This window comes from Podarcis pityusensis (assembly GCF_964106645.2).
Source record: "Podarcis pityusensis genome assembly, chromosome: 16".
NCBI lineage: Eukaryota > Metazoa > Chordata > Lepidosauria > Squamata > Lacertidae > Podarcis > Podarcis pityusensis.
This window is the reverse complement of record NC_138041.1, coordinates 1,787,748-1,813,372: the sequence shown is the minus strand read 5'-3', so window position 1 is coordinate 1,813,372 and position 25,625 is coordinate 1,787,748. Positions and strand designations below refer to the sequence as shown.

At 46.2% G+C, this 25,625-nt stretch overlaps 1 protein-coding gene and 1 long non-coding RNA gene across 6 annotated transcripts; one reads left to right on the top strand and one right to left on the bottom strand.

Annotated features, from left to right (window-relative positions):
• Positions 1–4,539: 4,539 nt before the first annotated feature.
• Positions 4,540–25,282, bottom strand: LOC308465812 (SLAM family member 5-like). 5 transcript variants are annotated; one of them, XR_013980567.1, is made up of 8 exons: positions 24,716–25,282; positions 16,052–16,117; positions 14,006–14,344; positions 12,404–12,700; positions 10,270–10,386; positions 9,302–9,382; positions 7,311–7,432; positions 4,540–6,756 (listed from the first exon to the last, which is right to left on the bottom strand). XR_013980567.1 is itself a non-coding variant. In XM_080986087.1 (8 exons), exons 1-7 carry the CDS (start codon positions 24,789–24,791, stop codon positions 7,316–7,318), a joined length of 1,104 nt encoding a protein of 367 aa, XP_080842213.1. In that variant the 5' UTR covers positions 24,792–25,270; the 3' UTR covers positions 4,540–6,756; positions 7,311–7,315. The 5 variants fall into 5 exon arrangements, 3 of the variants coding, with proteins under 3 accessions (XP_080842213.1, XP_080842212.1, XP_080842214.1); XR_013980568.1 differs by having other exon boundaries at positions 4,540–6,759; positions 24,716–25,281; XM_080986087.1 differs by having other exon boundaries at positions 9,291–9,382; positions 24,716–25,270.
• Positions 10,421–12,091, top strand: LOC308465846. The gene is made up of 2 exons (XR_013980582.1): positions 10,421–10,762; positions 11,677–12,091. It is a non-coding gene; the product is annotated as an uncharacterized lncRNA (long non-coding RNA).
• Positions 25,283–25,625: the final 343 nt, after the last annotated feature.

Sequence of the window (25,625 nt, the reverse complement as noted above, 5' to 3'; positions counted from 1 at the left end):
TCACAGACGCTTCAGGTTACAGACACTTCAGGTTACAGATGCTTCAGATTACAGACTCTGCTAACCCAGAAATAGCACCTCGGGTTACGAACTTTGCTTCAGGACGAGAACAGAAATGGTGCTGCAGCGTTGCAGCATCAGCGGGAGGCCCCATTAGCTAAAGTGGTGCTTCAGGTTAAGAACAGTTTCAGATTAAGAATGGACCTCCGGAACGAATTAAATTCTTAACCCTAGGTACCACTGTAATGAATTACAGTAGGTGGTTGAGGAAGGTCACAGCTCAGAGACAGGCAAACAGAAGGTAGGAGCTGGGAGGAGAGCCAGGAGAGAGCAGCTGGAGAATATTTCTGACCCACCTTCTCCCAGAACTCAGCGTTCATTGAGGGTGCAAGAACAAAGGACTAAGAGACAATAGGCCTCTGGAAGCCACTGTAAGGGGAAATGCTGTTGCTAGGAATGGAGGTGGGAGGAGCTCATTTGGAGCAATGCCATTACGAGGGACTGACTGTATTTCTTTGTCTCTCACATTGATGTTTGAATAAACTCATTTTTATTTAAATTTATTGAATAAACTCATTTTATTTAAAGACTCTCTCTGTTTTTCCTTGCTTCATGCTCCCACAGGGTGGGGGTGGGGAATAGAATTCCCTGAAACTGACACAGACAGAAGACCATCCATACCTGCCTCTCCTTTTGCCTCCCTGTATTAACACCCGAGGAGGCATCAATGACTTACCTGTGACCTATGAACTTACCTGTCACTCTATCCGATGTACCTCCTTTTAATGATGTATTTCTGGTGTATGACTGATGCTCCTGTCAGGCAGACCACGTGGAGATAGTACAACATTCTGATTTTCCTTTGTTCTGGATTCTCCTCCCTCCTGCATGCTGAGTGGGGACCCTGTTGCAATACTTTCCCCTTTTCAAATAATAAAGATCAGTCTTACTAGCTGCTTTGCTCTTATACTCTGGTTGGCCTCTGTTCCTTTCCCTCCAAGCGATAGAGACCTTTCAAAGGACTTTACAGGCCTCTGGAAACCTCATATGGGAGCTAGAGAATTTTCTTAAAACAGACTAACCACAAAACAGAATTTAAAAAAGGAGATATGCTTTAGTTATTTTGTTAAGATCAACAAACTTTTTACTTCTTCAATGACTACCAGTCTTTAACAGCAAGGGCAGTTCGAATCCCTGCAATGGGGTGAGCTTCCGTTGCTCAGTCCCTGCTCCTGCCAACCTAGCAGTTCATAAAGCACATCAAAGTGCAAGTAGATAAATAGGTACCGCTCCGGTGGGAAGGTAAACGGTGTTTCCGTGCGCTGCTCTGGTTTGCCAGAAGCGGCTTAGTCCTGCTGGCCACATGACCCGGAAGCTGTACGCCGGCTCCCTCAGCCAGTAAAGCGAGATGAGTGCCGCAACCCCAGAGTTGGCCACAACTGGACCTAATGGTCAGGGGTCCCTTTACCTTTACCTGTGAAATGTGGGATGCGGGTGGCACTGTGGTCTAAACCACTGAGCCTCTTGAGCTTGCTGATCGGAGGGTCGGTGGTTCGAATCCCCGCAATGATGGGGTGAGCTCCCGTTGCTCGGTCCCTGCTCCTGCCAACCTAGCAGTTCGAAAGCACGTCAAAGTGAAAGTAGATAAAAAGGTACCTCTCCAGCAGGAAGGTAAACAGCGTTTCCATGCGCTGCTCTGGTTTCACCAGAAGCGGCTTAGTCATGCTGGCCACATGACCCGGAAGCTGTATGCCGGCTCCCTCGGCCAATAAAGCGAGATGAGCGCCGCAACCCCAGAGTCAGCCATGACTGGACTTAACTGTCAGGGGTCCTTACCTTTACCTGTGAAAGGCAGCTACCCTTTGTATTTTGGGTTTTTGTGAGGCACTTCTCCAATCACTACATGTGTACAAAAATGTATGTATTAGGAGAAACTGTGTGTAAGAAAGCATGCACTAGTGAAAATGGCATGACCTGAAAAGCTGTCTGTGGACAAACACCGTCTCCCTCGGCCTGAAAGTGAGATGAGTGCTGCAACCCCATAGTGCCTTTGACCGGACTTAACCGTCCAGGTTTTTTTTTTTTACTTTTAGCTACCGTATGTGTCTGTCAGTCTGTCAAAATGGCATGCCAAAGAGAGGACACGGAGGCAGCAGCCCCTCTTCCACTCTCTGACCTTCTAGCATATGGAGGTTCCACATACGTTAAAGACCAGTGGAATGTTAAGTCCAGCCAAAGGCGACTATTGGGTTACAGCACTCATCTCACTTTCAGGCCAAGGGAGCTGACGTTTGTCCACAGACAGCTTTTCGGGTCTCGTACCAAGCAGGACTAAACTGCTTCTGGTGCACCAGGGCAGGTGCCAGAGAGCATGAAAATGAAGTTCATCTTCCACATACCCATTGCCATCAGCCCTTGACAGCAGCCCTCTCAGCTCAGTGCCCAGTGTGGGGGAATCAGTTGTGTTGCCCTAAATCCAGCCCTGCCCCCAACCCACTAGTTGCAGGAAGGAGAGAGTGGAGGGCTGGGCAAGAGTGGCAAAGTATTCAATTAAGTGTTTTAAATTTGTTGTTAGCCACCCTGAGCCCGGTTTCCTGATATAAATAAATTATTAGTATTAGTATTAGTATTAGTATTAGTATTAGTATTAGTATTAGTATTAGTATTAGTATTATTAAAACCTAATGGTGCTGGTGGTGGTGGTGAATTGGGGTGTGTGTTTGTGCTCCTCATTGTCTCCAGTGTGCGCAGGTCGAGGGTGTGACTGGGGGCTTGAGAAGGGGGATCAGTGGGGTGGGGAGGTGCAGCAGAGGTTGGGGGCAATCATAGGTAGAACTTGACTGTGCAGAAAACCCTGCCTAGTGGGTAAGAGCAAACTCAGCTTCCTGTTTCTCAATTGGTGAGATGGAAATTTTTAAAAAGAACATCTGGATTGTTAAGATCCACATCCAAAACACACACACACACACACACAGACACACACACACACACACACCCCAATAAGAAAGGAGGACCTCAGGTCTGTGACTTTCTGTCTCTTCCCTCCACCCCGTCCAGGATGGACTAGGAGAAGGATAGTCCAGATTGTGACTATGCAGGAGGGGTGAGAGGTGGCAGTGATTATTTTGGAGTCACTTTGACTCCTGTTCTGTGCACTCAGATCTTATCAGGCAGGATTTCAGGGGTCAGAATCTCATACACACACCATGATTCTGGGTTCTCCTGCATTTCCATGCCATGCACCTATCTATCTGTTTAAGAAATATATATATTAAACCTGTTAACTGTGTATTCAATTATATATATTTCATTAAATATATTACTTGGGTATACTAAATAATAGTAATGATATTGTGACCACCTTAACAATGTGGAAATCTAATAATAATAACAATAACAACAATAATAATTTTATTATTTATACCCCGCTCATCTGGCTGGCTTTTCCCAGCCACTCTGGGTGGCTCCCAACAGAATATTAAAAACAGAATGAAACTTCAAACATTAAAAACTTCCCTAAACAGGGCTTCCTTCAGATGTCTTCTAAAAGTCAGGTAGTTGTTTATTTCCTAGACATCTGATGGGAGGGCTCCAGCACCGAGAAGGCCCTCTGCCTGGTGCCCTGTAACTTGGCTTCTCGCAGTGAGGGAACCGCCAGAAGGCCCTTGGAGGTAGACCTCAGTGTCCAGGCAGAACGATGGGCAGGGAGGCACTCCTTCAGGTACACTGGGTTGAATCCATTTAGGGCTTTAAAGGTCAGCACCAACGCTTTGAATTGTGCTCGGAAACGTACTGGGAGCCAATGTAGGTCTTTCAGGACTGGTGTTATGTGGTCTCGGTGGCCGCTCCCAGTCACCAGTCTAGCTGCCGCATTCTGGGTTAGTTGTAGTTTCTGGGTCACTATCAAAGGTAGCCCCACATAAAGCGCATTGCAGTAGTCCAAGCGGGAGATAACTAGAGCATGCACCACTCTGGTGAGACAGTCTGCGGGCAAGTAAGCTCTCAGCCTGCGTATCAGATGGAGCTGGTAGACAGCTGCCCTGGACACAGAATTGACCTGCTCCTCCATGGAGAGCTGTGAGTCCAAAATGACTTCCAGGCTGCACACCTGGTCCTTCAGGGGCTTAGTTACCCCATTCAGGACCAGGGAGTCCCTCACACCTGCCTGTCCCCTGTCCCCCCCCCAAAACCCCCAGTTCTTCTGTCTTGTTAGAATTCAACCTCAATATATTAGCTACCATCCATCTTACAACCACCTCCAGGCACTCAAACAGGACATTCACCACCTTCACTGGTGCATGGCCCATGGGTTCTGTGTCGAAGTTCTCTTGAAGCCCACTTGGTCTGAGAGGGTGGACTGCCATGGGATACTTGCTATTTCTGGATAGGGCTGTTTTTCTCATGCAGCAATTGCTGTCCCATCCCCAGTGCTGAAACAACAACCTGCTGCCTCTTTAATTTGGCTCAAGAAATTGCATGGCCTGTGTGTGTGCCGACTTTGGGCAGACTGAAATAAAAATATACAAAACCTCATGGGTATTATTAACCACAATCTTCGTACACCTTTACCATCAGGCAATGACAACATTCTTCAAAGGGTTATTTTACCAAATGTTATTGAGACAAATAGCACAGTACATAGCATGGTGCCCAACATACACACTGTAAAGTCTCGTGAGATCTAGAGCAGGGACCAGATATGATACAATGACCAGCTAATTAATGCACGGTTGGTTTCTGTGGTCCTACAGCACCTTGAGCTGGGCTGGGAGGTCCAGATACTTGGCTTTCTACACTTCAGCAGCCACAGACCTAATTCTATACCCAGAACTCATTGAAGATCACTCCCACCATTGCAGTGTGAGTATGGTGTCTGGCATCAAAGCCGGAGGTTTCCAGCACAGGTTTTTGAACAGCTTCCAATCTTGTACTGTAATAACAAGCACAGGGGCCAAGTGTTGACTGGACGGTGGCCAAAAGAGGATCTCTGTGAGCTACATGAGGAGGGAGGAATTTCCAGGCCTGGAGGAACCCCAAAGTTTGCAGACGTAAAAAACCTGAAAGCAAAAGACTTAATGGGACACCTTCTCCCCCCAAAAAAGAATCAACCAAATGAGGATTATAGAGTGAACATGCCAAAAGGAAAATGGAGAACAGGGTGAGGAGGTGGTGTGTGTGTGTAAGTGTAACATTCTGATTGGAATCTAGAACTGCAACATATTGTTGCAGGACACATTAATTCCCCCCTCGCTCCGAAGTACTTCAAACAGCAGAGGGTGGAATCTGGAACTTAGAGGCTTTGAGCATTCTAGAGTTCAGCCGCAGACAGGTCCAAGAAAGGCTCTTGATATGAGAGATCTGAAAAGCTGAAGGCCAATGTGCAGACAATAGGTTGGGGAGAAATGGAGCCTTGGTTTAGGAACATGGGAAGCTGCCTTTCCCCCCAGCCCTATCTGGAGATGCATTCAGGTATTGAAGCTGGGACCTTCTACATGTGAAACAGGTGTTCTACCACTGAGACATGGGTTTGCCCAAGTGCTGCATACTGCTGAGTCAGACTATTGGTCCTTCTAGCTGAGGACGGTCTACACTGGCTGGAAGCAGCTCTCCTGGGTTTCAGGGAGGGGACGTTCCCAGGTCTACTTGGAGATGCTATTGTGGGTTTAACCTGGGGCATTCTGCATGCAAAACAGGTGTTCTGTCCCTGAGCTAGGACCCTTCCCTCCACCATATTTATGTGGAAACAAACCCTGTTGCATCCATCCCTTTCCCATAAGCACAAACCCATCTTCATTCCAGTCCCAGTTCATGAACTGCATCATTCAGGATGATCAATCAGTGGCAGCATCACCTTCCTCTTAGTTTTGTTTAAAACTGGAATGTAGGAGTGCTAGTTTTGCTTTCATATTTACTTTGATATATCATGAGCACAAAGTCAGGATTGCTAGCATAGTCTAGAGTCCACTGCCCTCTTACGCAGAGCAGCCCAAAGGGAAGTCTATTGTGACACCTAAGGAGAGATTCAGGTCTAGCAGTTGGATGTCAGATGCTATCCTGAGCATGATGTCACATCCATTCATAGACGGTTTCTCTCTTGCTTACAAACAGTCATGGACGGGCTTACAAAACATTTATGGGATGTAAGTCTGAATATTTCTTTATTGCCATCTTGTCCATCTCAAAAGCAGAGTCTTCATTTTAGCCATGTAATTGCATGTTAGAATGGTTCTGGTTACATGTTGCTGCTGCCCACAATGGCTTCCATTTCAGGAGAAGAGTGGTGGGCATTATTTCAGTCTCTGCCAATCTGCCCAATTTTTCCCTGGGTGGATATCTCAAGACTCCACCCCCCTCTTTGCTTTCTTTTGAGGCAGGTGGAAAACTCCATTGTATGGACTGATCTTTTGGAGAATAGTTTGCTCCATAGTTTAGAAAGCCTTGGATCATTCTCCCTTCCAGGGTTCAGCTTCAGCAAGATATTCTCAAGCCACTTTGGAGTGAGGGCTTCCAGCCATTTCAGAGCGAGGACTTCTAGTAACTTTGGAGTGAGGGCTTGTAGCAGAAAATAAGGTTTCACAATAAAAGGAAAGAAAGGGAATTTCGCCCGTGAAATATTCTCTTCTCTTCTGTGCCAAAAAACAAAAACAAAACGTAGCCTTGGCAAGTCCCAAGTGGTGCTCAGAGGGTTTGGCACATCATTTGGTTTTTGGCCCCTGCAAAGGTGATGTTTCTTGACAAAATCCCTCTTGCTGAATCCTGCTGGGAAACAGAATTATATTTATAAATCAGATGGCATATTGGGGCTCTCCCATAGAAGAGAGGACAGACTTCTTCCCCTCTACTAGATTAAAGGATCTACCCTAGACTGAGGGTAGATCTCAGTTGGACATGAGGAGAAATGTATCGATCGTAGGACCAGTTTGACAATGGGAACACTATCTAGAGCTGCTGGAGCTTTCCTTTGTTGAAGGTCTTGAAGGAGAGGCTGGTGCATGGCTAGAATCACACACAAACATATTTGGTGCATATATTTGTGCAAAAAAAAATCACCACCATTTGATATACAGTGGTACCTCAGGTTATATACGCTTCAGTTTACAGAGTCTGCTAACCCAGAAGTAGTACCTCGGGTTAAGAACTTTGCTTCAGGATGAGAACAGAAATCGTGCTCCGGCAGAGTGGCAGCAGCAGGAGGCCCCATTAGCTAAAGTGGTGCCTCAGGTTAAGAACAGACCTCCGAAATGAATTAGGTACTTAACCCGAGGTACCACTGTACTTTTTAAGCCCATCCAAAATATCATGGACCTTACCAGGCCTATGTGACTTCTTCAGAAGAATTGTCCGGGGTCCTTCGGATCTGGTCGTAAATAGTGGTGACAAGCCTTTCTTTCTGGGGGCTTCTCTCTGCATTATTTTCCCGTAGACCTAGGGACTAAATGCAAATAAGGAAGAAGTTTGTTTGCTTGTTTGTTTTTAAATGATGTGGCATTTGCTGAGAATAAAAATGACACAAACACCCAACACTTGGGAACATAGGAAGCTGCCACATACTGAATCAGACCATTGGTCCATGTAGCTCAGTATTCTCTACACTGACTGGCAGTGGCTGTCCAGGATTTCAGGCAGAAGTCTCTGTTGGGAATCTGAATATGTGCAGCTTCACAAAGAGTCAATTAGGGTTTGGCCAACAGCCAAGGCAATGTAAAGGAGTGTAATCTGCCTGGTGATACAGAGGCATAGAGACAGCTCCATGATTGGTCAAGCTCTCATGGGAATAATGATTTATGGCCTACTAACTGGAATGTGTTAGAGTGGCGAGTGTAGGAGTTGGAGGTTGAGAGTTGTGAGTCGTGTAAGAGAGAGCTAGTTAAAGATCCATGTTCTGTTCCTGTAAATAGTCCACTGTATATAATAAACTACAAGTTACTGGTTCCTGCTTTGTCCATCCTGTCTGCAGCCAGTTGCCAATTGCTTTCATGAACTCTGCGTTTACTCTGCTAGGTCTGGCTAAGGTCCTGCAACAAGTCAGAAAGTTGCAAAACACCAATAGTCTCTCCCAACGCTATCTGGGGATGATGGGAACTGAAATGGAGACCTTCTGCTTGCAGGACAGAGGCTCTACCACTGAGCTATGGCCCTTTCCTTAATCCGAGCTCAATTTGTGTAGCTGTGGAGAGATGTCTAGCGGTTGGGCTCAAATGTCCTCTTCTGTCATGGAGCCAGCTGTTGGGCACAAATGTCGTCTTCTGTCACGGAGTCAGCTGTTGGGCTCAGCGGTTGGGCTCAAATGTCCTCTTCTGTCACGGAGCCAGCTGTTGGGCTCAGCAGTTGGGCTCAAATGTCCTCTTCTGTCTCGGAGCCAGCTGAGACGGCTCCTGAGTTGGATGAGGAGGAGCGAGAGGGGCTGGCAGAAGAGGAAGCACTGGAAGGTGTGGGAGAGCAAGGGGAAGTGGAGGCAGGGCTGCCTGATGTTAGGGAGCCCCAGCACCACTCCAGCTCTGGCACAGAGGGAAAGGGCACACCACTTTTAGCCGCTCAGGACAGGAGGAGGTTAAAGAGTAGGGAACAACGCAAACGTATGAGATTACCAAGACTGCTCTGCTGGAGGCAGACCTGAAAGCCCCCACTCCCAGGATCTGTTGCCGATGATTTGGACGCGTGAAGAGATACTCTGTACTTTGTAAATAAGGTAAAGGTAAAGGGACCCCTGACCATTAGGTCCAGTTGTGGCCAACTCTGGGGTTGCGGCACTCATCTCGCTTTACTGACCAAGGGAGCCGGCGTACAGCTTCCAGGTCATGTGGCCAGCATGACTAAGCCGCTTCTGGCAAACCAGAGCAGCACATGGAAACGCCGTCTACCTTCCTGCGGGAGCGGTACCTATTTATCTACTTGCACATGACGTGCTTTCGAACTTCTAGGTTGGCAGGAGCAGGGACCAAGCAACAGGAGCTCACCCCGTCGCAGGGATTCAAACCGCTGACCTTCTGATTGGCAAGTCCTAGGCTCTGTAGTTTAACCCACAGCGCCACCCGCGTCCCTTTGTAAATACTTGTACAATAAAGACTGTAAATACCACTACCATCAAGCCGAGGGATTTATTGCGAAGGGCAAACCTCCCCCCTTTACATCTTCATAGTCCAGTAGCTAAAGAAGGACCTGTGAGATCCTGCAGTGGTATATTCTGAAGTTCAGCAGACCCCCATTCTTTCTGCAAAACAGGTCTAGGCTGACCTGGGCTTCCACCCGGCAGAGGAGAGGCCCAGTGGGGGGCCTCAGGACAGTCTCACCTTATTGTTACCTTCTGGGGGGCTCCTCCGAAGGATCTCTGCATACTGGGGGTCAGATGGGCTCTCCTCCACTTGCACAGTTGGAATGGTAACTTGGAAAAAGAAAGAGATCGAGAGACATCTGTGTGAGAGAGATCCTACATTGCTTTAGGAACTGTTTCAGCCTGAGGGCCACACTCCCATCTGAGCAACCTTCTGAGGGCCGCATGCCAGTGGTGGGTGGGGCCAGAGGGAAAGTGGGTGGAGCAACCAATGTAAACGCTGCCTTAGGCTACTTTCTGCACAGACTCACAACCCAGTCTCTATCCTCTACCCAGGCAAGAAAGAGGCATTATCTGATTCCAGCCAGGCAAAAATACTGTATTTGACCTGGGAGGAGTTCTGAGGTTAGACAGAGAGGTCCGGAGGGCCACATCTGCCTCCTCCCCAGGTCTCAGGCTCCTTGCCCTTCCATTTTAACATAAATGTTGTCTAATCTGGTTGCTCCCCTGTGACAATAACAACAGCCCAGTTTGCAGTTATTAAGGATGGGGAAGTTTTTGTCAGTGGGGAGAGACACTTATGAGGAAAGTTTCCACAGGCAAAATCTTTCTGCACCAAGGAGTTCCTAAAGGCACAGAGTTTTTCCAGAAAAGATGATGGCCCTTGCATTTAGCTTGTACTCCTTTTAATTTCTTTATTCAGTTAAGTTTTATCCAACTCTTCAGTCCAAAAGCCTCCGAAGAGCAGCTTCCAGTTCCTCAGAAACACAACAGTCCCTGCTCTTGAGACTTACAGTCTAAAACAGACATGGCTCAAAAGGAAAGGAGATTGGGAGGGAAGAGAAAATAAGCAAACTTGGATAAAATTACTTAACTCCAAGTTGTTCCGATGACCAACAGGGGTCGAAATGTTCTGTGACTCGTGAGTTTCTTTAAATGTGACATAATTAGGGTTGTAGGGGAAGGACTGGAATATTTCAAACAAATGTTTGGCTCACCAGCTTCTGCTGATTTTTCATTATTGATCCTCCAGCACCAGAAGGCAGCCCCAAGACTCAGCACTAGCAAGACGAAGGTCAGGACGACATAGCCTGACTTGGAGAAAGACGCCTCAGCTGTTGGGATTGAGAAGGGTGCAGAAGGTCAGAGCCAGCTTGCAAGATCGACTATACACACACAATTCAAGCAGACAAACACCTGCTGCTGCTTTTTGTGTCGTTCCTGATAGCTCACAGGAAGAAACAAGTGTGTAGATCACACAGCAATACAGCAGCTGTTGAGCATTATCCGGGTGCTCACAGCAAGTACACAAAAAAGGCAGGACTCTCAAATGTCAGGCAGAGGTTTTGGAGAAACAGAAAGGGAAAGAGAGAGAGAGAAAAACAAGAGATCGACAGAGGGATATCTGATAGTTTTATAGACCACACACAAGCTACAGAGAAACTAGGAGAGAAAGAGTTATTGCAAGGAGAGGTGAAATTACAGAGAAAGGTAAGGAAACAAGCTTGGGTTAGGAACTCCAATGGTGAATCAGGAAATAGAAAGGGAGAAGTCTAAGGGTCAGGGAAGCCAGGAAATCTATCTTCCTGGCTTTGCATGATTTTGCCTCTGCACACAGACCGCTGGAACATTGTTACAGGGAAATTGGATGGGAGAGGCTGACACACACACACACACACACACACACACACACACACTGAGCCTTGCCTCACCATGAGGCAAGGACAGCGGGTCGGTGCTGCACATTACCAGAACCTCATTCATTTAGGTTCAAAACTCCGTTCACAAAAGTGCCTGACTAATCAGAAACTCCAGAGGGAGCTTTTGAGTGGGAGGGTGGGGGGAGGAAGGAAAAATGGGAGGGAAATAAGGGTGATATGTTTCTGGATAATATGTTTTGTTTTAATTTTGAATAAAAAAGTATTTTTTAAAAAAGCTTTGGGCCTGCTGTACTGTAAAATGACCAAAGCCTGAAGTATTAAGGAAAGTATGAACAACGATTTCCCAAGTGTAATTTGGTGACGTTGTGACAAGCCCCCTCCAGCAGTAGCCCCAGGGGAAACATGACCAAAACCAAAATAACACCGTGTGTGTGTGTGTGTGCGTGTGGCATTAAAACATCCAAACTACACAACAAGGCCACAGATCAGGGTACCTGGCTCTTTTTGGAGTACAACTCCCATCATTCCTAGCAGGACCACTGGTCAGGGATAATGGGAATTGTAGTCCAAAAAGTTTGGGAAACATTACCATATAGATAATGATACGGAAGGGGGGGGGCATGTCTTCTTCACCTTCTTCTTCGCTACAATATATCCATTTATTTCCAATTGTCAATGTCAAAAGGGACTAAAATCTATAAAATTCATAGAAAAGCAACGTGCCAATTTGCTCAATTTCTCTAGGACTCCATGACACCTCCCCTGTCCTCCATAATCCCTCAAGCAAGGTGTCAAGACCCTAATCCTGTCAAATCGCTCTGCCAAGCCCTTCCTCTGGGCGATGCCAGGTGACAGACTATGCATACATGGACCATTGTCTTCTCAGGATGTGCTTATCTGCGCATATCTCCAGCTCTGCATATTCCCCCCTCCCTCCTCCATATGTTAATCCGGTGTAACCCAACCTCTTCCTAATGTATTCGTGATGTAATCTGTGTAACCCAACCTCTTCTTAATGTATTCATGATGTAACTGGGATGTATTTTGCACTGTATTCTGGGACATGGAGGGAAATTTCAAAAGTTCATGTCACCCCTTTCTCGCTGTTCAATCTCGCCTTGAACCTGTTGCGCAATAAACTTGGATCTTCTGCAGTTTGCTCCTGTCTCCGGCTGAGCTCATTTTCTTCCACAGGGACCCACGGACTTAGTCCGATGAGCTGGGTGGCAGAGTAGCCCTGCATCTAGATTTTACCGTAACAATAATTAAAAGCCAAAGGCCTGATGGAAAAGGATTTTTTTTGCCTGGCACTTAAAGACATGCAATGATGGTGCCAGGCCAGAGCCTCCCTGGGGAGAGGAACTTATAACTTGCTTTGTGTGGATGATAAAGCTGGAAAAGCAAGAGAATTATTTTGAAAAGTGTTCCGTATGGGGGGTAATTCCTTTTTTAAAAACAAAAACATCTGTACCTCCACTCTGGCAGATCCTCTGCAAGTCAAAGGACACGATCTTGTGCTCAATGGGGTTGCTGGCCGTGCAGGAATAGGTGGTGTTCAGGGAGGCAGGCAGCAGCGAGAGGCGGAGAGTCTTGCCATCGGGGGAGACTTGGTATCTGTCGGAGCTCCCGAGATCCCGGATCGGGTTTCCTTTCCTCCAAGTGACGTTGACCTGCTCCTTTCCCGGAGAGAGACACTGGAGCGTCACATTGCACCACTTGGACGTGCTGGAGACCAGCTGACTCTGTATCCGTGGAGTAGAGACGGGTTCTGGGTGCCAATGATGAGGAAAGAGGGAAAATGATATGTGGTGGATGTCAGCCAACATGAAATTTGAACAGATGTCACAAAGTCACTCTCAGGAATTGGGAGCCAGGGGCTCCCTCTTGCCGTCCAAACAGGACATTACATTTCTGCTTGAAACTGACTTCTCACACAGCTACACTCTGCTTCGAAGCACAATAAAACTGCAAAACTGCATTTCAGAAATCCCAGCCACGAGTTTGCAATGCTTTAATAAATCCAGTATCCAAAGCGCAATGGAGGAGTGGAATTAGCTCTCCCATTTCCTCCCAACACCTAAATATTTCTTAGTAATGAGCTGCAGATAATGTTGGTCCTGCTAAAAGACCAGATGAAATTAACACATTTGCCTTTTTAATTTTGTGCATGGATGTTAATTTTCATAGGGATATAAGATCCCTGTTTGTCTCCACAGTGCTTCCCACACACTTGTGGAAACTCAGATGAATTTTATGATTCTGTTTTAATGGCAGATCCTAAGATTACTGAATTTCAGTAATCCAAAGCTTACTGAAAATACAGCCAAGATCCTTTCCATAGCCATCAAAACTAGGCCACAACTGTTAAAGGAAATATGAATGCAGAGTCGAAAGTGTCTGCATTTTTTTGAACTACTTTTGATTGCTCATCAACTCTGCTTTACTTAAAAATACATAATGTGTGGGTGCATAAATATATATACATACATATACTCTTCTACTGTGGTTGTCTTGAATACTGAAGGGGGAAACTATCAAATTCTCACTTTCCCAATCTTAATTTCAGTTCTACACATCAGTTTAAAAAATCATAACAGCATTTTAGTGTGAATTTCTCCTAATATACACATTTTTACCTAAAATGCATTTTGTGTGTTACTGTAACTAATATTAGTATTTTTAAAAAATAGAAAACCTACCCCAACCTTGGCATTTTTGTCCATATTACTTGTTTAAAGAACTGCATTGCAAAATTCAGAAAAGGGCAGATTTTGAAGGATGGCTGTGTTTTGGCACTCATTTCTTTCGGAAATTCTGCATTAATGTGAACAAATCCCTTACCTTGATAACCCTATCCTGTATCTGATGTTTTTGTACTGTTGACTGAATAAACAAAAGTATGCTATTCCTGTTAAAACAGGGAGAGAGATGGCAATTTCCTTGGGCTAAAAATTGAAATTCTGCTGATTATTTTATTTTTAATATGCATGAGTGGACATGACTAACTCAGGTTCATTAATTTCCATGAGTCAACATGGAGTATAACTTAGTTGGATACAGCCTAATGACCCACCATAGACCATGAGGCGGAAGATCTGATCTTCAACGATAGCTGGGAATAACTTCACTCGAGCCCCAAAGACACCGCTGTCATTCAGTTCCAATGCCTTGATCCTGAGCGTCTCATTGTACATGTCTATCCTCTGCTTAAACCGGTCACCAGGATCAGGCCGTTCAAATTTCCCATCCCGAAACAAAGCCACCAGCAGCGCTGGGCCAGATCCAGCCCGATAGCTCCACTCGATCTCCTTCAGTTTGGCCTGTGGACCAATGTTCACAGAGAGGGCCACCGATCCTCCCAGGACCCCGTTCACCTGGCGAGGAGGGGTGTGTGACTGGCCAGAGATGAGATCTGAGGATGATACAGAAAGGGAATGGAACAGTAATAATCAGAGAAAAGAGATTTGTGCACAAACCATAGGGATTTGTGGGGCAGAATTATTTTTCTTCCTGGCCCTAGGCTTAGAGTGTTGGAAGACATAGCACAGTCTAAAAGAAAGTGCTTTTTCAGGCAGCACATTGTTAAACTACAGTGGTACCTCAGGTTACGGAAGCTTCAGGTTACAGATGCTTCGGGTTACAAACTCTGCTAACTAGGAAGTGGTTGCTCCAGGTTAAGAACATTGCCCCAGGATAAGAATGGAAATTGTGCCCCAGCGGCGCAGTGGCAGCAGGACGCCCCATTAGCAAAAGCACACCTCAGGTTAAGAACCGTTTCAGGTTAAGAACGGACCTCTGGAACGAATTAAGTTCTTAACCCGAGGTACCACTGTACAGGTTTTGCTCCCTCAAGAGGTAGGTCACCAACTTGATTGAAAACGGAGTTTCCAACGTTGTGATAATACTCACAACCATGATATTTTAGGCAACAATCCAACTAGCTGACTCTGCAGAGCTAGCAGGGTGGACCCAACCACTTTTTTTACTCAATAGAAGAATTTCCCACTGAACAATCTGTTAAGTTGGATATGTGTGTTATTAATATCTGTGTTTTATGTTTATAGTAGTAGTAGTAGGGGCTGCCACTCTGTTTACTCCATTTGCCAACCCTTCCATGACACCTACGTAGTCAACTCCTACTCCCTTTACATCTGACCAATTCCCCCTCCCTTTATACCCCACCTGCCCCCTCACTTATCCCCTCACAGCTCACCCCAAACTCATCTCCCCTCAGAACTTACCCCACCACCCTCTCCTCCCATCTCACCCCAAACACCAACCCTTTTTAAAGGAGGAGGAGAGCGACTTCAGAGAGTGGTTTGACATACTGCCTTCTGAATTGCCTTCCCCCTTCATTAAACCTCATGGCAGCCATATTTAATGCCGCGGGGGAGGTGCTTCAGGGAGCAGTTAGACAAACCCCTCTTTGAAGACCTCCTTTCTGTTAAACAGCTCACATGGCCACACTGCTTGCTTGCTCACCTGCCTGATGCTCTGCCATCAAGCTGGAGTTGGTGTGGCCCCCTATCAGCAGCCACATGAACTTCAGCATGACGACAGCCTTACATTTTTATGTATATAGGAAGGCAATATCATCCATAGCAAAAGCCACCTAAAGCCTGTGGGCAAGCTGATATTTTCCTTTTAAGCATTAGGTCATAAAGCCCACCATCTGGAGACTTCATTGAACATGTGTTCACATATAGCTTTTTGCACACTTCAGGGGAAGTGTTATTTAAAGTCTATTTATCTGCCGGAGGATCAGATTCTTAACCAATCTTGTCTTGTTCTGGGAATAAGTTAAAACACACATGGGCACAGTGGATGTGAAGATGAAGTTAGGCCACAGGGTGTCACTGTTTCAAGAATCTGGGCAAGGTTTTAGGTACACATGGGCATGTGGCTGTGAAGAGGAGGGCACTCCCCTAGGTGGCGCTGTGTCAAAAATATCCAGACAAGGTCCTAGATGGACAGAAAATGGGATGACCCACTGGCAAGTTCTGAAGAAGACCTGGATCTACTCATACCACTATCCCCCTCCCCATTCTATTTCTTCATCTACTCAGGCAATAATTATTGAACCTAAGAATGTTGACTGTGCTGTTAAGGGCTCATTCACCTGCACACCAGTCAAGCCATCTTTGGCTAGCATTGATTGCCAGTCTGTGTTGACCAGACATTCCACCTATGCAAGAGAAAAAACAGGCAGAATTCAGACCTCAGAATGAAAATATAGGCACATCAGTGGGGGACCCTTAGCTCTCTACAGGTGGGTCTCTACTGCATACTGAAGAGATCGATATGAGTTGGACACATTTCCATACTGAAATACAGCTATTGGCTCATCATTGTAAACCGGTGTTGCTTGGGTCCTGAACAATATGAGCTCTGGGTCGTTCCACTTGTCACAGGGGGAGCAATTAAGAAATCCCAGAGCCAGCCTTTTACAGTGTTGCACCATGATCCCATGCAAGTTTCCTGAGAAATAACTCCCAATGAATTCAGCAGGGCTTAGCTTCTAGGAAAAAAATGTGCAGGTTGGGGAAGGAATTTGATGTTTGCAAATTACATTAAAAGAGCCTGGGTGCTGGAACAGGCCAAAGGGGACCCATCTAATCCAGCCTCATGCTCCCACAATGGCCAAATGCTCCCCCCCAAAAAACCTAGGAATCTAGATAAACTGCCTCTGGATCTGGAGGGTCCATAGGAACATAGGAAGAACCCGCTGCTGGATCAGGCCAAAGGGGGCCCATTTAGTTCAGTATCCTGGTCTCACATTGGCCAACCAGATGTCTCAATGGGAAACTAACCAAAGCAGGATTCGAACACAAGAGCCCTCTCCTCTCCTGTGGTTTCCAGCAACTGGTGTTCAGAAGCATTGCTTCTTCTGACTATGGAGGAAGAACATGACCACTGTGGTTAGTAGCCACTGGCCTTCTTATCTCTCAGTTCCTTTTTATAGCCATCCAGGTTGATGCCCATCATTACACTGTGAATTCCATAGTTTAACTATGCATTGTGTGAAGAGGTCATTTCCTTTGTCTGTCTGTCCTGAATCTCCCATATTTCAGCTTCACTGGATGGCTCCGTTGGGTTTTGGTATCATGGGAGAGGGACATATTTCCTCTCAAGCTACTTTATGGTGGTTAAATCTTCTATCATGTCCCCACTTAACTGACTTTCTTCCAAACTAGTAAAGATAAAGGGACCCCTGACCATTAGGTCCAGTCACGGATGACTCTGGGGTTGCGGCGCTCATCTCGCTTTATTGGCTGAGGGAGCCAGCGTACAGCTTCCGGGTCATGTGGCCAGCATGACTAAGCCACTTCTGGCGAACCAGAACAGTGCACAGAAATGCCGTTTACCTTCCCACTGGAGCGGCACCTATTTATCTACTTGCACTTTGATGTGCTTTCGAACTGCTAGGTTGGCAGGAGCAGGGACTGAGCAACGGGAGCTCACCCCGTCACGGGGATTCGAACCGCCGACCTTCTGATCGGCTCTGTGGTTTACCGGTAACCCACAGCGCCACCCGCGTCCCTTTCTTCCAAACTAACCCCCACCCACCCCCAAAATTGCAACTTTTCTTCAGAGGGGAAGTACGGTATTTCAGGCATTAGATCATTGTGCCTGCTGGTCCATCATGATCTGATCTGCCCCTTCTGAATGAATATCTGCAGGTTGCGTCTTAGCTATGCATCCTATTTCACACTTCTCTGAATGCTGCAACGCAGATCTCGGCTCAAGGAACATATCAAAAGTACATTTAACAGTGCATATTTTGGAGATGCACATTTAGAAACACACATTTTGACAGGCAATGTTTATTTTAAGGGGAATGTGCTTTAAAAGATTTTACTTCTAAAGAGACCGCAGTCTCCACTGACCTACATTCCAAGGAAACCAAACCTGGGTAAATGCAACAAAATGGTTCTATTCAAACACATATATATTGTTGTAGATTTGGGGGGATCCCCCTGACCCCTAGAAATTAATGAATGCAAGGATTGTGGTTATTTGGGGTGGCAAGAGAGAAATATAAGCTGCAGAGGAATTCCTGGGTAGCCTGGCCAAGCTAGGGCAATTAAGGGAGCAATAGAGGGTCATTAAGGGTCCTTTGAGGACCATTGCCAATGCAAGAGAACTCCTTCCCCCTTGCCCTGAGGTGTGAACAAAGATGGGGGTTTGAAGGGTTGCCAAGGTGAGGGTGTGTGTGTTTGATGGGACAGGAAATGGGAGTTTTCAAGGAAGGGTTGCTGGGAGGGAGAAGTTGGAAAAAGAGCTGAGATCCATCTTGGGCAGGCTGGCTGAAGGCTACCTGTGCTGCTGTGGGGTACTAGCACCTCTCGAAAGGACTATGCTGTAAGATTTGGACTCCCTTCATGCAGACTGAATGTGTAAATAGGTGAATGAACCATATTTCTTAAAGCCACGGCAGTTTCCGCCCTGCCTTCGATTCTCTAAAGGAGCACAGACCCTGTGTGAGTGCCTGGGACCCTGTGGGCTCTTGCCACCGCTCATCAGAGAGAGGGGCAGGTGCCCAACATTCCCAGGTGGTCTCCCATCCAAGTACTAACCAGACCTGCTCCTGCTTAGCTTCTGAGACCAGACAGGATTGGGGGATGTTCAGGGTAATGTAACAACCTGAGCATAAGACAAATCTTGCTTCCCCATTAGGTTTTCAGGTGAGCCCCAAAACCCAGCACTAGAGCCAACGTCTCTTTGTATCTCCAGCTTCCAGCTTGCTTCTAGCTCAGACCACACACCCCACTCTCAGGCTATTGTTCTCCTAGCAAGCAGCCAGGTGAGAGGGTGAAGGAAAGGCCCATCCATCAGCATGGAGACTACCACCACTTGGGGCTCAACTATACTTTCCTTTGTCCCAATGACAATCAATCAGTCAGGATTTCTGCAGATTTACATTTGTTCCATTTCAGCAGTAAACGGCAGGTTTTCCCAGAGAAAGTGGCAGGGGCAAGAGAAAAACTTCTCCAACCTGTGCCTAGAAATCATGAGATGAACAGAAGCCCTTAGTTGTAGCTCTTGCAACCTATCTCATTCTTTTGGGATACTGGTGAGGTCACCTAAGCACCCAGCTAAGGCCATTGTCTTACAAAGAAATTCGTCTGACTAGTTCAGCAGAAGAGTTCTCTGTTAGAACTGGAAGGGGCTCAGGGCATCATCCAAGCTGTTAAATCCACAACAATAGATTTAAATAGAACCCAAAGCAAAAAATTTGTGTGGATTTTACAGAAGCAACCCTGTCACTTACTGCAGGAAAGGGATAAAATGGACTTATCGGCGACCACATGAGAAAGTGATGTGGGCTGTGCCAACAGTGATTCGCCTGTCTCCGCTGCAAACTTAATTTCCTTGGGTCAGGGGGAGAGAACAGAAGAGTGCGTAATAAGACTATTTCCAACGCAGAGGCGTGACACAAATCCCAACAGCCTTGAGAGGTCACTGGCGATTCAAGGACCTGATTGCCCTCGGTCAGAGATTGGGAACATCTGCAGCCCTCCAGATGCTTGTGCGCTCCAGCTCCCATCCTTCATCTCTGGTTGTTGGCTGGGATGCCTGACATGGGCTTGGAGCCCAACATCTGGAGGACAACAAGATTCCCCATCCCTGGGCAATGAAAAACCTACGTGAGGGTGGAGGGAGGGAGGGAAGAGAGAGAGAGAGAAAGAAAGAAAGCCATGCACTGCTGAACTTTGCTATTTGGATGATCCCATTCTATCTTCTCCAGAATCTGGATCAAAGCTTCTAGCAGTGCCCCTGGTCCTTTGCCTCCATGAGCCACTCCATGCATGTCACAGGCCCAGATCCCCCTGTGACACTTTCTTTCTTAAGCTGTTTTGCAACATGCTGGGAAATCTGGCACGCCCCTCCTTCCCCCAGCCAGGACACCCAAAACTTGTCAAATTGCCCCCTACATCTGGGTAACGTGGTGTGACAAAACTGCTGAGTATGGCCCTGTATCTCCTGCTGGCATCACAGCTAGAGGTCTCCCTCCTCCTCCACCCCCTCCCTGCTGCTGCCTCCCCTTTGAGGAAGAGGAAAACAGATGTGGTTTGGTATTAAGAGAAGATTAAATACCCACATCAGAGCTGTCTCTCTCTCCCTACGGCTTCCGCCTGCCAAAAATTATTGTGAGCTGGGCTGTGTTCTGGGTTTAGCCTTCGCCTCTCTCTCAGATAAAAATAAATCAATAAGTGGAGGGATAAGGAAAAAAAAGGAGAGAGGGGGTCAGTTGCAGTGATCCTATTTGCCGGGGGTTTCTCTTTATTATTTATTAATAATTGCAATCTTTGATTGCTGCTCCTTTGGAAAATGCCAAGAGACCTTCTTTGATTTCATTAAGTATCAGAAACAAATATCAGGCAGTACAATCTGTTTTCTCTCACCCCGGTTGTTTTAGTAAGGTTTTATTTATTCCTTTGTGTTTATATTTCACCTTTTTTCCCTCTCCAAGGAGCTCAAGGTGGCTATTACATGGTTCTTTCCCTCCCTCCTCATTTAGCCCCCACAGTGGTGAGGCTGAGAGGCAAGCTGTGGCTGAGTCAGGGTCATGGCCAGTGAGCTTCATAGCCAAGTAGGGATTTGAACCTTGTTCTCCCAGGTCCAAGACTGACTCTCTGTTTGTCTATATCTCCATCACACTGACATCCCACCTTTTTCTCAGAGGGGTTCAAGGTGGCATATGTGGTTCTCTCCCCCTCTACATTTACTCCTGTCAGGTAGGCTAGGCAGAGAGCCAGTGACTGTCCCAAGGTCCCTGTTAGACCCAGAAAGTGGCCTTACTCCAAGTCCCATCTAGCCTGTCCACATTGTTCTCTAGTCTGCCTTCCCTGCTCCATCCTAACATCATGAGTCAATCCTCTCCCCAGGGCCCTTAAATCCCTTTTTTCTTCCGCTGCGACTGTTGTCTGGGTTCACCTTAAGGAAGCGATGGATTGCGGAGATGGGGGAGGCAGGAACGAGGGGGGTGGGTAGGTTACTGGGATGAAGAAAATTGCGTCCACCATTTATCACAGCTTTATCCCATTTTATCCTGAAGTTGGTTAGAACATTGTAATCTCCGCAAATCCCCTGTCCTCAAAGCTGAAAGACATGACTGGTTAGCAGGGGCTTGGAGGGAGGAATGAGTTTCGGGGGGGGGGGACACACAACTGGTGGATTATTACAAATAAATAAATAAAGGGCTTAGGAAAGGAACGTTGAGAGGCGAAGATGGCAGGCAGCACAAAGGAGATGTGTGCAGATTTGTGGCTTGCACAGTTTACATTCCTACAACCCTCAGTGCAAATTTATGTTCCCAGGGCAGTATGAGATACACTTTTATTGCATTTATATATCTTTTTTTTCCTCTCCAAGGAGCTCAAGGTGGGGATACACGGTTCTCCCAACTCCTCATTTAATCCTCACAACAGCCCTGTGAGGTAGGTTAGGCTGAGAGCCAATGACTGCCCCCCCAAGGTTACACCCAGGTCCGTCCCAGTCTGACACTCTCTCTATGGTATCACAGTGGATAGCAGTTGCTAGACGGACTGATTTCAAACATTAATTTTACTCAGGGGAGACCCATTGAAATGTGACGGACATAGCTAGCTTCAGTCCATTCATTTCAATAGGTCTACTCTCAGTAGGCCAAACTGAGAATCTGAGGAACAACAGGCATCCTTGCTGGAAACATCTGCAGCCTTTAAACCTGCTTAATCCTGTGACATTTTATAATACAGATTAGTAATATTCAATCCTAACAGAAGCAGGAATCGCAATCTGCCAAGGTTGTTATTATTACCATTAATCAATCAATTGCCTTCTCAACCACCATCTCAAGGCAATTTACATATCAGATAAGTAAAAAAACAAAAGCAATATTGTACATTTAAAACAAGACTAAGACCCTAACAAGTGTACACTCATGGCAAAAACCCATTTATTCAACTGGAAAAGTCTGTGGGAACAACAATGTCTTCAGTTGTTCCCAGAAAGTGCAGACTGGGGGCACCTGCCAAGAGTGAGGAAAACACTAGAAGTCCCAGGAACCTTTGCAACTGCAATCCCATGAGTCTTTGCACGGACCTTTGAAACCTGTGGGGAGTTGACGTTTGAGAAAGCAGATTTGGAGGAAACAGTTGTGGTGGGGTTTGATGGATTTTTGGCAGAGTTTGGTTTTTTTAAGAAGGTGTTCCCCACTAAACACCATTTCACATATACATGGGGTATCCGGGAACATAACCCCCATGTAAGTGGGGAGAGGCCCATATTGTTTTCATTAAGAGATACCCTTTTATACACATTCATCTATTTGGGGCTAGAGAACTGCACAGCAAAATCTGAAATATTGTTCTTATTTTGAGGGGCAGGCGAGTTTAGATTTGTGTATTGTGCATTAGGCAGAAGTTGGCATTGCAATACGAACGAAACTGGATTTCTCCCTCATCCTTTCCTGAAAGGCTAACAACTATAGTTTGTTATCAGTGCTCTCATGGATGAGATGCATGAATGGTGGTCATCAACTGGCAGATGTTCAAATATGTGGCAAGGGGAAATAATTGTAAGCTGTGGGGTCAAGAGGCCTTGAGATGCAGTAAGTCTGTGTCATTCCTTCGAAAAGCTCAAATAACAAGCAGGGTGGGCATTCTCAGCCCTACCACTAGCCAGAGTTGAGATAGCCAGCTTTTCCACCTGAACCCACCAGACCTTCCCCTAAATTGAAGCACAGAGTTGTGTCTACCTCATGGCCTGTTTTGCACCTCCCTCATCTCATCTCCTGCCCTTGGATGCATTGGAAGATGCTTTCCTACTGTCAGTGTTTAATCAGATTCAGCTGCTCTACATTGAAAGAGGTGGAAGACGCCATCTTGGTTTTGTGCCTCAGACAGCAAAACGTCTTGCACCAACCTGGAGCATTAGTTAGAGCTGCTATTATCGTTCATTATGAAAATGTCTATTCTGCCCTTCCATAGGTAAGGTGCTATTACACCTTCAGGTTAAAGCTTTTGAGGCCTCCCAGCCTCCCAGGCAAGGAACTGTGAAATTTGTAAGTCTAAGAATAAGACTTTAGTAGAGTAGGGTAAGAAGACAGCGATCGTTAGAAATTTTCACTTTTCCAAATATTTCAAGGCAGTTTTTCAGCCAACAATTACAAAACTGAATCTTTTAGGGGAATGTGTGCATAATAAATAAATGCATTAGGCTCAATATCATATGAAAATTTATCATGTTTGGGCAAATTGCTTGCAAAAAAACCCCTGCACATTAGTCAAAACTGCATACAAAATATGGAGAAATACATGAATTTTCAGGATTTTTTTATTTTTAAAAAAGCAAATTTCTGCAGAAATGTGGAGGGCTCAATTTAAGACTGGAAAACTGAGAGAACTGGAGTCAACAGATCTAATTATCCCTGCTTCTAACTGATTAAGAAAAACAACAACCCCAGGCTGAATACCAAGAATAAGTAATAGGAATGAACTGAGCAGTAGATGAAATGTGAGGCGGCTGAGGAACTGCTAATTTCGCACACACTTCACATTACGGGTCCTGCATTCCTTACATAAAGTGTTTCTGGAGCTGAGATCTCTTCCTCCCTGGAGCGTCTCTCATGTGCAAGTTATTTGGAGCTGTAACATCTGGCTGTGTGCTAATAATATCCAGCCACCTTTGCAACCAAGTTGCCTCTGCAGGCAAAAGTTGCCGGGGGGGGGGGAATGGAGAAGGATAGAATCTGGATCAGAGAGTCAAGAATCAGGGAGAGTTCTTTTGCATGCCATTGCATAGCAGATGCAAACTTTCATTTCCACCACCTGCGTCCAGTCAAAATCATGTCAGGTGTGATCCTGTTGCGAGTCACTTTGAAATGAACTGGAGCTGCACGTTAGTGTAAATACAACTGGTGTGTGAAAATTGCATGGTGAAATGTGCCTTTTGGTTCTCCCCAATGCAGACCAGGTTATTTATTGATTTAATCACTCGTTATGCTTATTAGTCACTTGTTACCTAAAAGGTCACCAAGCAATTTGCATTTGAGAACATAAATGCAAGCACATTATGCCATGGGAATCTGGTTACTGAATTTTTATAAATAAGGATCTGGCAAGGCAATAAGTCAATGGAACCGAGAGACAGCCTGGTGCAAGGCTCAGCAGGAGATATATGGGCGGCATGATTATAGGGGAGTGGGGGGATTCTGCTGAAAGCAGACATTGATTTGCCCACAAGCGCCTTGCCTACTGCTGGAAGATATTTTAAGCTGAAATAAATCCACACTTCTTTTCTAAAACAAATGCTCAAGGCAGCACCCCAAGTGTGCTCATGCCCATGCTTCAAAAACAGTAGAAAACGAACAAGACCAGAACCACAAATTTTAAGCCACCCTAGAAGTCTTCCTCGCAAACCTGATCCTATGCGAGTTTACTCAGAAGCAAGCCTTGCCATTTTCAGTGGGGCTGTCTCCCAAGTAAAGGAGGCAGAGGATACCCCAGAGGGCATTAAGCAACCATCAATAGTCCCGTATGCTAAAAGGCATCAATTGAATCGCAGCAAAAGTTTCACATGAGGTCAAGTTTTTATTCCAGCCTACCTCAAACAAGGGCACACTGAAGGCAAGTGTGCTGTGCCTATAGGGTGGCCGGGGGTGTGTGGGAATAGATACACTCTCACCTTTGTTAAATCACCTCACCTCCAAACACCAGGTCTCCACACACAAACACACACACACACACCCATCCCCCAGGGATCTTCTGTGTCTTACATGCAGGTCTAATTCACTTACCTGTTAAGAAGCTGGCGAGTGTCAAGAGCAATAAAGCGAGGGCATTCTTTCTGAGCATTGCCCATTTCATCTCCATTTCCTCCCTGCCAGATTCCTCTTTGCCCTGCCTGTCTCAAGAGCATCTGCTGGGGAGGTGGGGAGCTGCCACAGGGAGAAGCACATCACGGAGTCCTTGAAGATCTCTCTCTCCTTCTCTCTCTCTCTCTCTCTCTCTCTCTCTCTCTCTCTTTCTCTTTCCCCCGCTCAGCTACAAGTGTTAATTAGCACCCCTTAACTGATCATAATTATTGTTTGCGGCTTTTCGATAGCAACTGAGTTCCTGAACAAATCTCTGTGTGTGAGAGAGAGAAAGACTCTCTCTCTCTCTCTCTCTCTCTCTCTCTCTCTTGTGCGTGAACAGAGTTTCAGTCCTGGACGGCGTGGATTATCACCAGATGACGATTTAATCGGAGGGTTCGGTGCGAGCGGGCACTGATGTCGCATCTCATCAGGAAATCCTTCATCAGGGCAATTAAACGATCTCTTCCCCCCAATGTAAGAACAGGGGCCTGACCAAATTGCTGCTCAGACTTGAGTCTCGGAAGGACAACAGTTGCTGGGATGCACAAGGCGGGGTGAGTCCAGCTGCAAATCAGGTCCTGCTCACAGATTAACCATCGGGGCATCTGGTCGGCCACTGTGTGAAAAGGATGCCAGACTAGATGGGCTCCCTTTGGCCTGGACCCAGCAGGGAGGATGCTATTGTGTTCTAATTTTAAGCACAGTATAAGGAGGGGGACCTCGCAGTGAGCCCTGAACAGCACAGGGGGCCCAGCCTCCGAAATTCACACCTCTCTGAATTTTGCAAAGCACTTCCTCCAGCAAAGTGATTTGCATAAACTGAGACACCGTGTGCATTCTATTAGCACCA

Coding starts and splice junctions, on each gene's coding strand:
- LOC308465812 (XM_080986087.1), bottom strand. CDS start 24,791: ATGGAGATGAAATGGGCAATGCTCAGAAAGAATGCCCTCGCTTTATTG. Junction 16,118..24,715: donor ACTCGCCAGCTTCTTAACAG/GTAAGTGAATTA, acceptor TCTCTTGCATAG/GTGGAATGTCTGGTCAACAC. Junction 9,383..10,269: donor TGAAAAATCAGCAGAAGCTG/GTGAGCCAAACA, acceptor TCTTTTTCCAAG/TTACCATTCCAACTGTGCAA.